Here is a 12,675-nt window from a genome sequence, read left to right as displayed (position 1 = left end):
AGCTAAGCACTAATTAGCGCGAGATTGTGGGGTGGTGGATGCTGCGGGCCTCACTTTCATCTGCCTGCAATGGATGCAGGCCACCCGGTTCCTGACCTTTCGATTCGTTTGCGGGCCTCCAATTGGATAACCCTATGCTCCAAGATGTGTGTTGCTGAAGTTGAAGTCAGAGGTCGGCTTTCTGCCTGGAACTGACAGCCTCGGCTGGTTCACGTGATGTAATCGATCCACGTGCACTGTTGACCTACCTAAAAAATCAATTTCATTGTATAGAATACATGAACAAAGGGTAAAATACAAGGCTACTAGATTTACAAGGGCTGATCAATAAAGAGTGATAGTCTGTAGTACCCAGGCCTTGGCACCGATGGGCTCAACTTACTTAAGAAGCGCGCCATCAACCATAGCCATGGACTTCGCATTACCGTTTCATATTATATTGCCTTGGGCAGGAATAACCCACAATCACCTCCGGGACCAGCGACACGGCCGGCACGGCGATGGGAGGCTGAGTATCCAGCAGAGCCTCAAGATGGACAAACCCTGGATCAACTGGCGCATAGAGCAAGCGACTCGATAGAGGTTCACCGCGAGGTCGAGAATGCCGGGATTATGGAGCGCTGTTGTAGTAAGGTCCAGCTACTCTTCGGTGAAATCAGTATGGATCTCCCTGGTGCGGACCGCTCATATTTCAGCCGCTTCAATAAGGTAAGATGCATATGCAAGGCAGAATTAAGTTCGAGATTCCACTCTCGCATATTAGAGCGGGAGCCGAACTGCAAAGGTTATCACTTCCAAGGTCACTGATGGACGAGAAGCCGAACTATGGCATGATGTCCGTTCTTCCGTGCCCAATCGTAGGACGTGTGGCCGCCTTTATCCTTCAAAGATATGTTGACCCTGCCCGTTTCAAGTAGCGCCTCGACGACTCTTTCGTGTCCATTTTTGGCGGCCCATAGTAAAGACGTTCGCCCACAGTCATCCTGAACGTCTGGAACAATACTGTCACCCTCACATTTTGTGAGTAGCACTTTAACGGTAGAGACATGGCCATGCATAGCAGCGAAACAAAGCGGCGTCTGGCCTTCCTCGGATACCGAGACTGGATTGACTTTGTTGTTGGCCAGAAGCAATTCGGTAACGGTGGCTCTTCCATTTGCAGCAGCAAGGGATAATGGTGTCTGCCCATGTTTATCTGGGATATCCGGATCGACGCGATAATCCTGCAGTAGTAGAGTCACTGCTGCCTCGTGGCCCTTTGCCGCGGCCCATGACAAGGGCGAACGGCCCCGGTCGTCGCGAGAATTCGGGTCGATTTCCATATGGGTTATGAGAAAATGCTTTAGTACGCCCGTGTGGCCCTCTGATGCTGCTAGGGATAGTGGAGTCTGACCAGAGTGGTGCTTCAAGTCTGGCTCGATATTTGCTTGCTTGAGTAGAACATCTGCTACGGTAAAATGCCCTCGGCAAGCTGCCCAAGCAAGTGGTGACATGCTCATTCTGTCCTTAAAATTAGCATCAGCACCTCTACTCAGCAACAACTTTACTGCTATGGTATGTCCATTTTGAGCAGCAAGCGAGAGAGGTGTCTGGCTTGACGCATTCGGAATATTAGGATCGGCTCCTTTGTCTAGCATCGCTTGCAATGTGGAGACATGTCCCAATTTTGCTGCCCAGGATAGCGGACTTTCGCCGTTCTTGTCTTTTGAGCCGGGATCTGCCCTCATTGAAGCCAAGAGCAGTTTTGTGGAAGCTTCTTGTCCATTTCCTGCAGCCCAAGATAATGGCGTTCGACCATATGTATCTTCCCGGTCTGGATAGTGGCCATTTTTCAACAAGGTAATCAAGGCATTTGTCAGCCCAAAGTAAGCTGCTAAATGCAGACCGGTGACGTGCTGTGGAATGTCCTGGCTATACCCAGGTTTCTTGGAAGAGACGGTCATAGCCTGCGTGGAACTGGACATCCTGGTTTCATTCTCCAAGAAATCCAGGACTATTTCGCCCAAGACGGTTGATGTCTCCCGCGCATGGTATCCCCAGTTGCATGCTGCGTAGAGAAAGAGTCTGTTTGCTTCTACTCTAGATTCGAATGACTCGTCCGTGTAACAATGCCCAGGCGCAAAAGCACTAAACGACAAATATGCGATACATACTGCTGCCACCTCGGTTTCGGCGTACGGGAACCACGTCTGCTGGGTTCTTTGAAAGTAGTCTTGTGTTGTATAATGCACCAAGCGGATTATGTTGCTTTCTTGGTCAATCGTGACCAGCCCGGCACAAACCGAGACCATGTCTGCCACCTCGGTCAAGTTTTCGTCGTCTATTTCTGGTTCGCTGATCTCGACCGCCAAAGCATGGCGTAGCTCTTGTGTGGTCAACGGCCTCTTGGCACAGGTTATCCAAAGAAGGACCCGTCTAGCCAGTTTTTGGAAGCCATATTTCTGACTGGTGATTCTTAGCATGGCGCTTTCGTAGGCATCATCAAGTTCATCTATCCCCTCGGGAAGCTCTTCTAGCGCCCTCCGGATGGACTTGCGCGTCGTCTTGTCGTATAGCGAGTCCATATGTAGCTGAGCAAGGAGAAACCTGAGCCACTAGGTCAGCAAGTCTTACTCTGCAAATATTGGAGATCTGACATACATTCCGTCGGCTGCTCTCACAATTTCATCTTTTATGATGCCTTGCAGCTCGGGGTCCTGCGAGACGCAAAGCGGTAATCTTGGCATCTGGTCGGCCAGGTATCTCTGGATATCCTTGTCACTGGCACGAATCTCCATTGACAATCTGCCCTGAAACTGGCTTTGTATCTCGGGGTTAGGACGCGAAGTCACGAACAGACTAATTGTTGTCTGTTTCTGCAACCGGCCAATCTCACGCAATAGGGTGGTTCTAGCCCCATCAGTGTCTGCGCATTCATCCAGAGCATCAATAATCCAGAAGACCCTGCGGAATCGGCCGATAATTTGTAGTAGCATTTGAGTCAGCTCATACAACACTGGTCGAGTCCCTCGTCTGATGTGGTACTCGTATAAGGTCTCCAAAGCTTCAGGTAATGCCGGCCATTCCTCTACTAGCTGTTTCAACAGAATGGCAAACATGTCCGTCGGCGACTGCTCGGTATGGCGCTTAAAGTTAAAGTACAGATACGCTATGCCAACCTGACCATCATCGCTAAATCTCATCTGGATGTCTTGGATAACAATGGACGACATCATTGTCTTTCCAGCTCCAGGAATTCCATGGCAAAACAATGTTGGCTGCATCCCGCTGAGCCAGGCCACGTACTCGTCAGACTTTAGAAGCCACTCTCCTGTCCCTTCTTGCCGCTTGCTGATGATATCGCGATGTACCGCGGAGAAATCCATGGGGGTCAACCACTGAGAAACACGGTAGACTAGTTCTTTGCCAATCATCAGTTCAAAATGTCAATTATTCGAAACAAAAGCAGGAAAAATGCACCGTACCTGCATTTGGCAAAGAAGCTGAAAAGGCCGGGGCTTGTTCTATCTGCCTCCCAGGAACAATTGACAGAAGCTCTCTGGCATATGCTGCCGCCGCGGCTGCCGCGTATGGCTGCCATTGCTTGTTCTTATGGGAATCCGAATAATCACAGATGCCCCTGATCACCAGACTGGGAAAATGGTCTATCATCCCCGCTGCCTCCATCTCAAAACATAGAATATTGAGTTCTTTGGCGAGTCGATCTCTAGTCGCTGCGTGCTTTAATACTTGATTGCCCGACGCAATCAACCCGTAGTGAATGACCGGTAGATCGTTAGCCCTCCGAGCCCGAGCCACGAGAAAGCTCGATTCACACTCGTCGCATGCTTTCTGCCCATCGGTATGCTCGTAGTTTGCATGGAAGAGCCGATCGATGTCTTGGCCGGGGTGCGCGAACATGCTACTTTTCTTTGCCAGTTCAGAGAGTCTTTCAGATAGACCACTGCCAGTGAGCATGTGATCGGATTGCAGTCTGGAAATCGCCGTCAAGAGTATCTGCGGCGGTTTGTTTAACATGCCAGTCCGAAGGAGATATCCGGACGACACAGCTTTGCCGTAATCATACTGTACAACACCCCCGGAGCCCGCAGTTGGTTTGCTGACCACGACATCCCCCAGTCGAATATCGGCGTTACTAGGCGCCCCCCCGCCAATACCAACCAGAAGCCCAAACCTGATGGAAGGAAATGAGATCAACAGGTTAGACGCCACTACTGCGGCACTCGTTGTTCCGTAGACACCCGCGGGCAAGCAGGCAATCACCGTGTTGTGAGGCCCAATTCTCCCCAGTGTGTAGGTGTTGTGGTCACTTGGACGTACCGGGAGATTATGGTGCCTGGAATCTAGTACTGCACTAACTGCGGCCATCTCGATTGGAAGCGCACATATGATGCCGACCGTGTAGTCCTCGGGAGTTAGTGGCACCGTATCATCACCCCTCTCAGCCGTGCTCGAAATAATCGAGTATTTTGATGGCGGCGTCGGCGTGAGGGGATCAATATGAAGCTCCCTCTTTCGCTTCATCATGTTGAAGGATGTTGGAGATAGCTGGCTCGCCACCAGCCTTGCAAGGTCTTTTGGTGTAGTGGTCTAGCGTCTCATCAAAGGACACTGAGTGGACTTGTGACATACGCAGAATTTCGAGATGGAGTGTCTCTGACGGGCAGTATTGTGAATCAACTAAGAATTCAGCTCTCAATACCAGACGGCTAAAAAGAACGAGACATTTCTCAAGGCCGTGATGCTGTAGTTAAAGAATTAGGCCGTCAAGTGGTTGAGGAGGGGTCGGTCGACTCTGCCTTGTCGGCTCTGCCTTGGTAAGCGCAAGGCTGACCCATCATGTTCAACCTCTCAGCTTTGCGCAGCCTCAACCATCATATCTTTTGCGAGGCTGAATTATTCCACTCCCTTGTGGCACTGGGTTTGGTGCCCTGAGCATTCGATTAAGAGGCCTCATAAGGGGTTTTTCAAATATCTATCCTCCAATCCCTAGTCAAAGGAAAGTAGCACTATGTAATCACATCTGCTAGTTCCACTCTTCACTAGGCGTTTGGACCGGTGATCTATTAAAGTGCGGCGTGGATATGGCCCGAGCCGCTGCCCAGTCACTGGCGGCCCAACAGCCGGTCGCCCTTGAAAGATGTTACTTGCTGGACGTGGCTGTTCAGGATTCCAGGAGCTCGCCAAGTCAATCACTGCGGAGCTAAGTCTACGCGAAGGATGCCAATCACTCTGATCACCCAGTCATGCGTGATAGGGCTTCAGTTCAGGCCTTCGGGTGAAGAACTAAAAATTAAGAACACAATAAATAAACAAAAACATACAACAGCTGGGATTCGCATGTGGTCACCCACCATACTACTAACCAGCCGGCGTGTGGCTTAAGTACGGCTGAGCGGACGGGAAGCCCTGTTTTCCACACCCTGTGGTCGTATGTACTGACTGTAACTAAGTAGTGGAATATATACTAATCTTGGTGTGATTGTCATCCAAAGGAACTAACATACTGTGGACATGGGCTGCGGTGGCTTTTGGGCTCGGTATAGACAATAAACTTGATTTAATAATATATGCATGCACCCACCTATACAAGTTATCTCTGAGCAATAGCGAGTCCTAAATTCAAGTTTTTTAACCTAGCTTGTTTACGCAAAGAGTTAGTTCTCGCCCCGTATAACTGTCCTCACGTCTTTCAAAAAGAACGAGCACACCAAAGAGATGGCTCCGAACGCAATACTAATCCAATATGGGTACCTGAAAGCCAGCGCGTAAGACTCCTGCATAGCTCCAATCACAACGTCATACGCGATCTCTTTATGCTTCACAGCAGGATTAGCAGCAATAGTCTCTTCTAGTTCCGGAAACTTGGCTTGAGCAGCTAGGCTTGCAAGCACTCCAATAACGTCTTCCCGAGATGGAGCTACGATGCCGTTCTCGACTATAGCGGGCGCGACGATGGTGAGGATGTATCCGTTTAATTTATGGTAGAGCACGTTGTCATAGGCCGTGAAGGCTACTGCGCCGCCTATAAAACGGATGCTGAGGGTGATGGCTGTGATGGTGCCGATGAGCTCAACGGGGCATACAAGCTGCGCGATTATGGAGCAGGGGATTATAACGCAGCCGACTGCGATGGAGGCGATGGTAGTCAGGCCCCAGAGGGTAGAGAGATTATGTGGCGTGCCGACTGAGATGGCACCGGTTCCTGAAGGATAGAATGCATGAATGACTAACTATCACTCGTCCTGGTAGTGCTAGGATCCGCTTACCTGCTGTCATTAGAGCACATGAGAATATCATCAACGGCGTGGTGCGGCCCTTTACGACTGGGATGAGTATTAGGGTTATGGCAGCTCCAAAGATAATACCAAAACCAATGGGCAAGGCTCGAATGCCAATGCCTATAGGGTCGCCACCTTGCACTTGGTCAGCCCTCATCTTTGTCATAAGAATAGTCTAAATACCCTAGACGTTATAGCACTGAGTCGGCCAGAGGAGTAGAAGGACAAAGTAGTTGCCGCCGCTCCAGAACGTAACAAGCAGGATGGCTGTCATCGTCCGCTTATCCTTGGAGAAAAGCTTCGCAGGGACCATGGGATACGGGGCAAACTTCACCTCCCATACGAAAAAGGCGATGATGCCGACAATTCCGAGAATAAACGGTGCAAGCACATGCGCGCTGTCCCATGGATACTGGTCAAGAGCATCAGCATTACACATAATATATGAAGATCATGGCGACGGTCAACTTACTTGCTGAGCACCCCACTGCATGCCCATCATGAAACACAACACTCCCACAGTGCTTAGAAAGCCACCAATGTAGTCAACTTCCCTCACTATTTCCATCTTGTTCCGGGTAGAAGTGTGTCCAGCGGGGCCCTTGTAGAAGAAAATAACGAGCACGAGACCAATGAAATTCCACAGGCCCACGACAATACCTACGTACCGCCAGTGCGAGGCCTTTGCGATCATTTGTGCCCAGAGCACAGAGGGGCAAAATGGCAGGATCGTGAAGACAATGCCACCAATATAAGTTCCACGCTTTTGGTATGGCACCATCTCTGCTGTGCCCGCGAGTGCAATCAGTTCGTTCAAACCGGCACCGAGGCCGGAAAATACTTCGCCGGCTATATTGCAGTGTCAATCAGGTAGGTATAACAAGGTATGCAGTACACACCAATGGCAATGTTCATTTCCTTTGCGGTGGCTGTGACGACAGGCCCGAGAATCAAGAGAGTTTGTCCACAGATTGCAACAGAGCGCCGGCCGAACATGTCCGACAACGCGCCGACGAAGGGACACAGGGCGGCGTTGGGGATAAGATAGCCTATGACCAGCCAGATATAGCGATCGTAGCCGCCAATATCTGAGTAGATGAGCGGTATGACGCTGCCAAAGAGGTACAGTGGGATCTGCGAGCCGACCCAGAGAAAAGACATGGTAACCAGTGGTAGGAAGAGCTTCCAGCTCATCTGGAGGGGTTGGTGAGAGTTTTCAGCACATATTATCATCTCTGGTTCTATATTAGAAGTATATAGAAACAAGCATTACTCACGCGCTCATGAACGCCTGACCCATCTTCGGGGGCAACTTGGAGAGTGTCGGTATGGTCTATGTTGGAGATGTCTGAAACGTGGGTGGCGCCTTCATCTGCTGGTTTCTCATCTTCGCAACTAATGCGCGTTGTCTGCTCTGTTCTCATGTTGCCGGCATGTATAGGTAGCGCAAAGGCAGCAGTTCGCAGAAAACCTCCACAATGAAAAGACAGGTGCCGAGGATTCTAAGCACAATTTCAGAAGTTTGTCCGTCCCTTACTTCATACCGATAGAGAGGGGAGTCTTTATATTCATAACGAGCCCTTGGCAGTGCTACGTAGTCGCATGCACCCCGCATTTTATGGCCTGCAAGGGATTTTAGCATCCCCTGGGGAAGCTGGCCAAAACACATTATCTCGGCTGTCTCAGCTCGGCAATTGCTTGCTTGCTTGCTTGCTTGTATTTCCCATCATGTGTGGATTCTACACACGCGGTCTTGTTCTTCATGTGAGGCCTTGCTTCCACCGGGTTATACTACCTAAATATACTGCAGCTCGCCTTGCGTAGCGGGCTAGTCGTCGTCTTCCTGCCCTATCACATTATATTTATTTCTTCTTGCGTCAGTTGAAGGTGTCGGGCTTGAATGCAGTTACCTCGGCTCTATAGTTTAACAGTTAATATAGTTATGTGGGCCTAGGTTACTCATGGTGAAACCTGCGGTGTAGATTTATCAATGGAGGCTGTGCGTCAAAACGCCTTGACCGCTTTCCCCGCGTTTTCTGATACTTGTCATGCACTTTTAGTAAATTTCCTACGATGGTATCCCTGTTAGGACATGATGTACGCGAGAATGACCAGGTTAAGCCATGAAACTGAGACTCAAGCCTGATGGGGCTCCGAATTAACACAGCTCGTGGGGCTTCGGTTGTGTCAAAGTGTTTCCTGATCTACAGTGCAAGGTCAACAGGAGCCTAAAGCCGCGCGTTAACCTATTTACTATTGGGATTATTCTGGATAATACAGATACTGGTGCTGTTATCCACGGACTGCACTAACTGATCAATCATGTACTTCATTAAGAGGAGAGTTCGCCTGTTTGGCTATCTAGATTGAAGACTGCTCTGCAATATTAAGCAATCCCTGCAAGTGTCTCTGCACATCCGAGCACCGCCACCGCCTGTGAGGTTGCAGCTCCAGCATGCCCCTGATGCATGTCTTGAGCGACTCAGCAACACTCTCTCCAGTCGGTAAAATGGCTGAACCACGGTCAACCTTCTGCTCAAAGTCCTCTGGAAACACCGGTCGTTCTCGAACCAAACCGGTAGGGGTGGGTCGTTGCGAGCCCCTCGTCAGTCCAGTTAAAACCATCTGGCGCTCCATCTTTGTGCCGATGCGGTAGACAAGTTCGAATAGTATAACCCCGAGGGCGTAGACGTCGAGGGACTCGTCGATTAAGTAGTCGAAATACTCTTCGCTAGACGGGCCAGTGGTTTCGGGTTCAGGAAGCCCGTTGGTTCGGAAGAACGGTGGGCAATAGAATTCTGTCCCGACGACGCGGTTCAGCTTGGGAAGGGTGGATCCGACAGGGGTGCCTGGGGAGGAGTCGTTCATGTGCGATATATCTGCGACGAGTCCAAAGTCACCGATACGGGGGTGGCAGAATTTGGAACATGCGCCTAGCCGCGCTTTACACACTTCGCACTCTTTGAAGTTTCTTTCTTCGGCGCAGGATAAGAAAATATTTGCTGGTTTGAGGTCCCGATGGATGATGCCTTTGGAGTGGAGATAGTCGACACCGGAGATGATGCTTAGGATGAGTTTTAGAGACGGGATAAGGTGGTAACAGTGTCGGCGTAGTAAGGTGTGGGTATCGTTTGTTTGTTGTTGGCTCAAGTATGAGCTGAGTGGAATGGGGTGTAATGACATTTGAATATGCAGAACCACAGCAGGAACCGCTTCACCGTTTCGATGTCTCCGCTGTAGTTGGAGCTGTGATCTATCGTTGCTGAGGCCATCTGTGAAAATGTCACCGTCACTGGCGCCAAATGTGGACAGCTGGCTATAAGTCTGCTCGTTGAACTCGCGTGGAATAGACTCGACATCGTCCTCTGAGCTGCGTGTCAGAATCCTCTCCAACGAATGCACTGTTGAATCTGTTGCACTTCTGCGATCAATCGAGCCGTTCCCAGCAGACGATGGCTGCTCTTGAGAATGCTCAAAAACAATGCCAAAACTGTCCACGCCAGACGGCTGATAGGCTTCGCTGTCTTGGCTCTCTTCGTAGTCAAGCTCCCCTGGGGCATCCTGACTGGCGAACGGGATGCGCGGAAAGTTTGTTTGCTCCAGCCAGGCTCCATAATATCTCACGACATTCGCATGCTCTAGCCGAGCCAGCGTTCGGATTTCTTTCATGATATTCTCCAGCTGGTTCTCGTTTCCACACTGCAGCTGCTCCAGGCGTCTTTGGCTGAGTGGTATTTTCTTAACGGCATAATCTTGGCCATCAATGTGGTTCTTGACATGATACACTTCTCCAAAAGAGCCCCTGCCAACGACCTGAATTTCCGCAAATTCCATGGCGTACCTAGACATCGCGGTGTTGGAAGGTGTAGTCTTTACGTCAAACAGCGGAAAGCTTGTCGGTGAGCTGCCAGTGAGTGGCAGTAGGGGGCGCGGTATCCTCCTTGGGTCAAGTCGAAAGTCCTCCAATGCTGGAATCCCTTTTTCCGCGCCATGACGACCTCGGAAGTCCAGCGGACCGACCTCGTGTCCCTCCAATCGCAAATTTGGTGCGGTTTTCTGGGTAGGTTGCCCTGCACCTCTTGAGGCCAGAACAAGGTCACCGGTTCCTCCAATCGCCGGTTTCCCGTTCGTATCGCCTATATCGAGTCCCTCAAGCGCAGTTAATCCAAGAGCATCAAGATTGTCGCGATAGTACTGCCGCGTTGATCCCCACTTATCCTCTTCAATGCCATCCGCCAGGACGCCATGGGCCGAAAGAAACTTAGATTTGTGCGAGTACAACTTCTTCCCGAGGAACTGCACTTCCGGGGAGTCTCGCGTATACCGATTCCGAGATCCGTGCTGTTTGTTCAAGAGATCCGCGGCCCGGGTAAGGCAGTAGAATTCCAGCAAGGCAGAAGTCATAAGATTGGAGTGGCTGTCGGTATCGGCAGCAAGCAGATCTTGGGTGCTACTGTCATCCGTCCCGCCATCTTCTGGACCGGGCAGTTTCCCATTTTGCACGGGATGGGATTCACTGGTAGTTTCTTGCTTGGTGATAACTTCATGGTCACTTGCTTCAGAGCTTGAGTCGGAATCAGACGAGCCCATCTCTGCGGCCGGTCTGAACATGGACATGTTGAATGGCGAGAGTGGTGGCGAAGTGACGTGTCGGGTCTAGGGCCAGGTCCAGGCCATTCAATACTGAGACGGGCCAGCCATCTAGTTCTTAAGGTGTGTTGAATAGAGCAGTGTACAGTGTATAGTTCAGATCGGCTGGATATTCAAGAGCCTCAAAATCCGAACGGGGTCTTGGCGAGTGGCAGAAATGCAGAACGGACTGAAGACAGATCGCAAGATAGCAATTGAAATGCAAAAGTCGGTTGAATTTAAGAGCGTGGATAATGCAGCGCAGTTTGAGTGTTTTAAGCCACAAATTCAGTTGACTGTTGTTGAAAGAATCAACAAAGTGTCCTCTGGCGGGCGCGTTTCGATTGGATTCTATGGATTCCTCAGGTCACTGGCAGGGCGTCCACTAGGCTGCAGATATGCACCCAATGTATCGTCTCCCGATCAGATTGGAGGCGCGGTTTATGACTGTCGATCTATTTGCTTCTCAAGCTGGAATGATTTGTTAACTGAGATAATTGCTGAGAAGAAGTTGACACCGCAAAATGCCGTTGTCGCCACGTGATGCTTCCCGTGAGTCACTGCCTTGCTGCCTGAGGCTGTAGAAAGATTCATGACTGGTGACTGTGCAGAATATGGATTTCAAGGGAATCCATATTATCATGAATATTATAAGAAGTATACGGCCTGGCATAGTTCCTCGTTATAGACTAAATGAACGTAGACCCAAATTGGGGACGATCTCTAAGATATATATCCCCGACAATATACTCCACCTATCTCAATGTCTCCCAGTACTTCACCCTGTTGCCATCTTGACAGGGAATGCCGGCTGACTTTTATAGGGCTAACTAGCAGTGATGATGATCCAGTCATCTTGTTCTAATTTGATGTAGTTCGAAAGTGCGAGTGCTAAAGTTGACGATCGACTGTAGAAAGAGTAGTGTATGCATGACGTCACTGCTATAATAAGACAACCGATCTCGATTAACATTCAAATTCTTTATCCTCAACACCATGGCCGCAAAAACCGAATATCTCTTCGGAGGCACCCAGTACGTCTACAAGTCAGCAAACTATCTTAGAACTGACTAACCGGCCAGAAAATGGTCGCCTAACGACTGGACTTCCTCCGATGACCGCGTCCGAGGCGGATCCTCCAAATCGACACTTGAAATCTCACCAGATACCAACCACGCCAAATTCCAGGGAAATCTAGACATCGATACACTAGGAGGAGCTGGCTTTGCATCACAGCGCACAACTGGATCTCGAAGATGGGATTTGTCCGCGTACGACGGGATCGAATTTGACGTTGCGGAATCGGACGGGAAACTCTATACTTTGACCCTGAAAAACGACTTACTCCCAGGGAGACCTGATGGGCGTGAGCGGAGTAGCCTGAGTTGGCAGGCTGACTTTAGGGTCGTGGGGAGTGGGAAGGTTATCGTGACATGGAAGGAATTTCGGCCAACGTATCGGGGGAAGGAGGTTGATGCAGACCCGTTGGATTTGAAGACTATTAAACGACTGGGGATTATGATGCGGAGGTATGAAATAGTCAAGTCTATGTTTCATTAACTAACATCATAATCACAGTCATTTTGGATCTCAGTCGGGGGAATTTAATCTGTCAATTGGGTATATTGCGGCTTGGAAGGCCGAACCAGAAGAGGGCAAAAGTGAGAGCGTTACTATTGAAACTAAAGGGTATATTGACAGTGAGAATGGGAGCAATAAAACTTCTGCCTGCTGTGAGATATTATAGAGATAGCTAAATGTATAT

The 12,675-nt window shown here is 49.9% G+C and overlaps 5 protein-coding genes across 5 annotated transcripts; 1 reads left to right on the top strand and 4 right to left on the bottom strand.

The window, feature by feature from the left end:
- Positions 1 to 800: 800 nt before the first annotated feature.
- Positions 801 to 4,527, bottom strand: APUU_20288S (uncharacterized protein; the record flags this gene model as incomplete). The annotated part of the gene is made up of 3 exons (XM_041698912.1): positions 801 to 2,586; positions 2,641 to 3,400; positions 3,465 to 4,527. The coding sequence occupies 3 exons, from the start codon at positions 4,525 to 4,527 to the stop codon at positions 801 to 803; spliced, it is 3,609 nt and encodes a 1,202-aa protein (XP_041552050.1).
- Positions 4,528 to 5,657: 1,130 nt separating this feature from the next.
- Positions 5,658 to 6,438, bottom strand: APUU_20287S (uncharacterized protein; the record flags this gene model as incomplete). Its single annotated transcript, XM_041698911.1, has 2 exons — positions 5,658 to 6,205; positions 6,270 to 6,438. The coding sequence occupies 2 exons, from the start codon at positions 6,436 to 6,438 to the stop codon at positions 5,658 to 5,660; spliced, it is 717 nt and encodes a 238-aa protein (XP_041552049.1).
- A 27-nt stretch (positions 6,439 to 6,465) lies between these two features.
- On the bottom strand, positions 6,466 to 7,705 carry APUU_20286S (uncharacterized protein; the record flags this gene model as incomplete). The annotated part of the gene is made up of 4 exons (XM_041698910.1): positions 6,466 to 6,693; positions 6,754 to 7,130; positions 7,181 to 7,475; positions 7,559 to 7,705. 4 exons carry the CDS (start codon positions 7,703 to 7,705, stop codon positions 6,466 to 6,468), a joined length of 1,047 nt encoding a protein of 348 aa, XP_041552048.1.
- Positions 7,706 to 8,642: 937 nt separating this feature from the next.
- On the bottom strand, positions 8,643 to 10,898 carry APUU_20285S (putative protein kinase; the record flags this gene model as incomplete). Its single annotated transcript, XM_041698909.1, has 1 exon — positions 8,643 to 10,898. One exon carries the CDS (start codon positions 10,896 to 10,898, stop codon positions 8,643 to 8,645), a length of 2,256 nt encoding a protein of 751 aa, XP_041552047.1.
- Positions 10,899 to 11,906: 1,008 nt separating this feature from the next.
- Positions 11,907 to 12,657, top strand: APUU_20284A (CIA30 family protein; the record flags this gene model as incomplete). The annotated part of the gene is made up of 3 exons (XM_041698908.1): positions 11,907 to 11,944; positions 11,993 to 12,439; positions 12,489 to 12,657. The coding sequence occupies 3 exons, from the start codon at positions 11,907 to 11,909 to the stop codon at positions 12,655 to 12,657; spliced, it is 654 nt and encodes a 217-aa protein (XP_041552046.1).
- Positions 12,658 to 12,675: the final 18 nt, after the last annotated feature.

Source organism: Aspergillus puulaauensis, chromosome 2 (assembly GCF_016861865.1).
Source record: "Aspergillus puulaauensis MK2 DNA, chromosome 2, nearly complete sequence".
In the NCBI taxonomy this organism is placed as follows: domain Eukaryota; kingdom Fungi; phylum Ascomycota; class Eurotiomycetes; order Eurotiales; family Aspergillaceae; genus Aspergillus; species Aspergillus puulaauensis.
The sequence above is the reverse complement of the archived record's forward strand: the minus strand, read 5'-3'. Positions and strand labels throughout refer to the sequence as shown.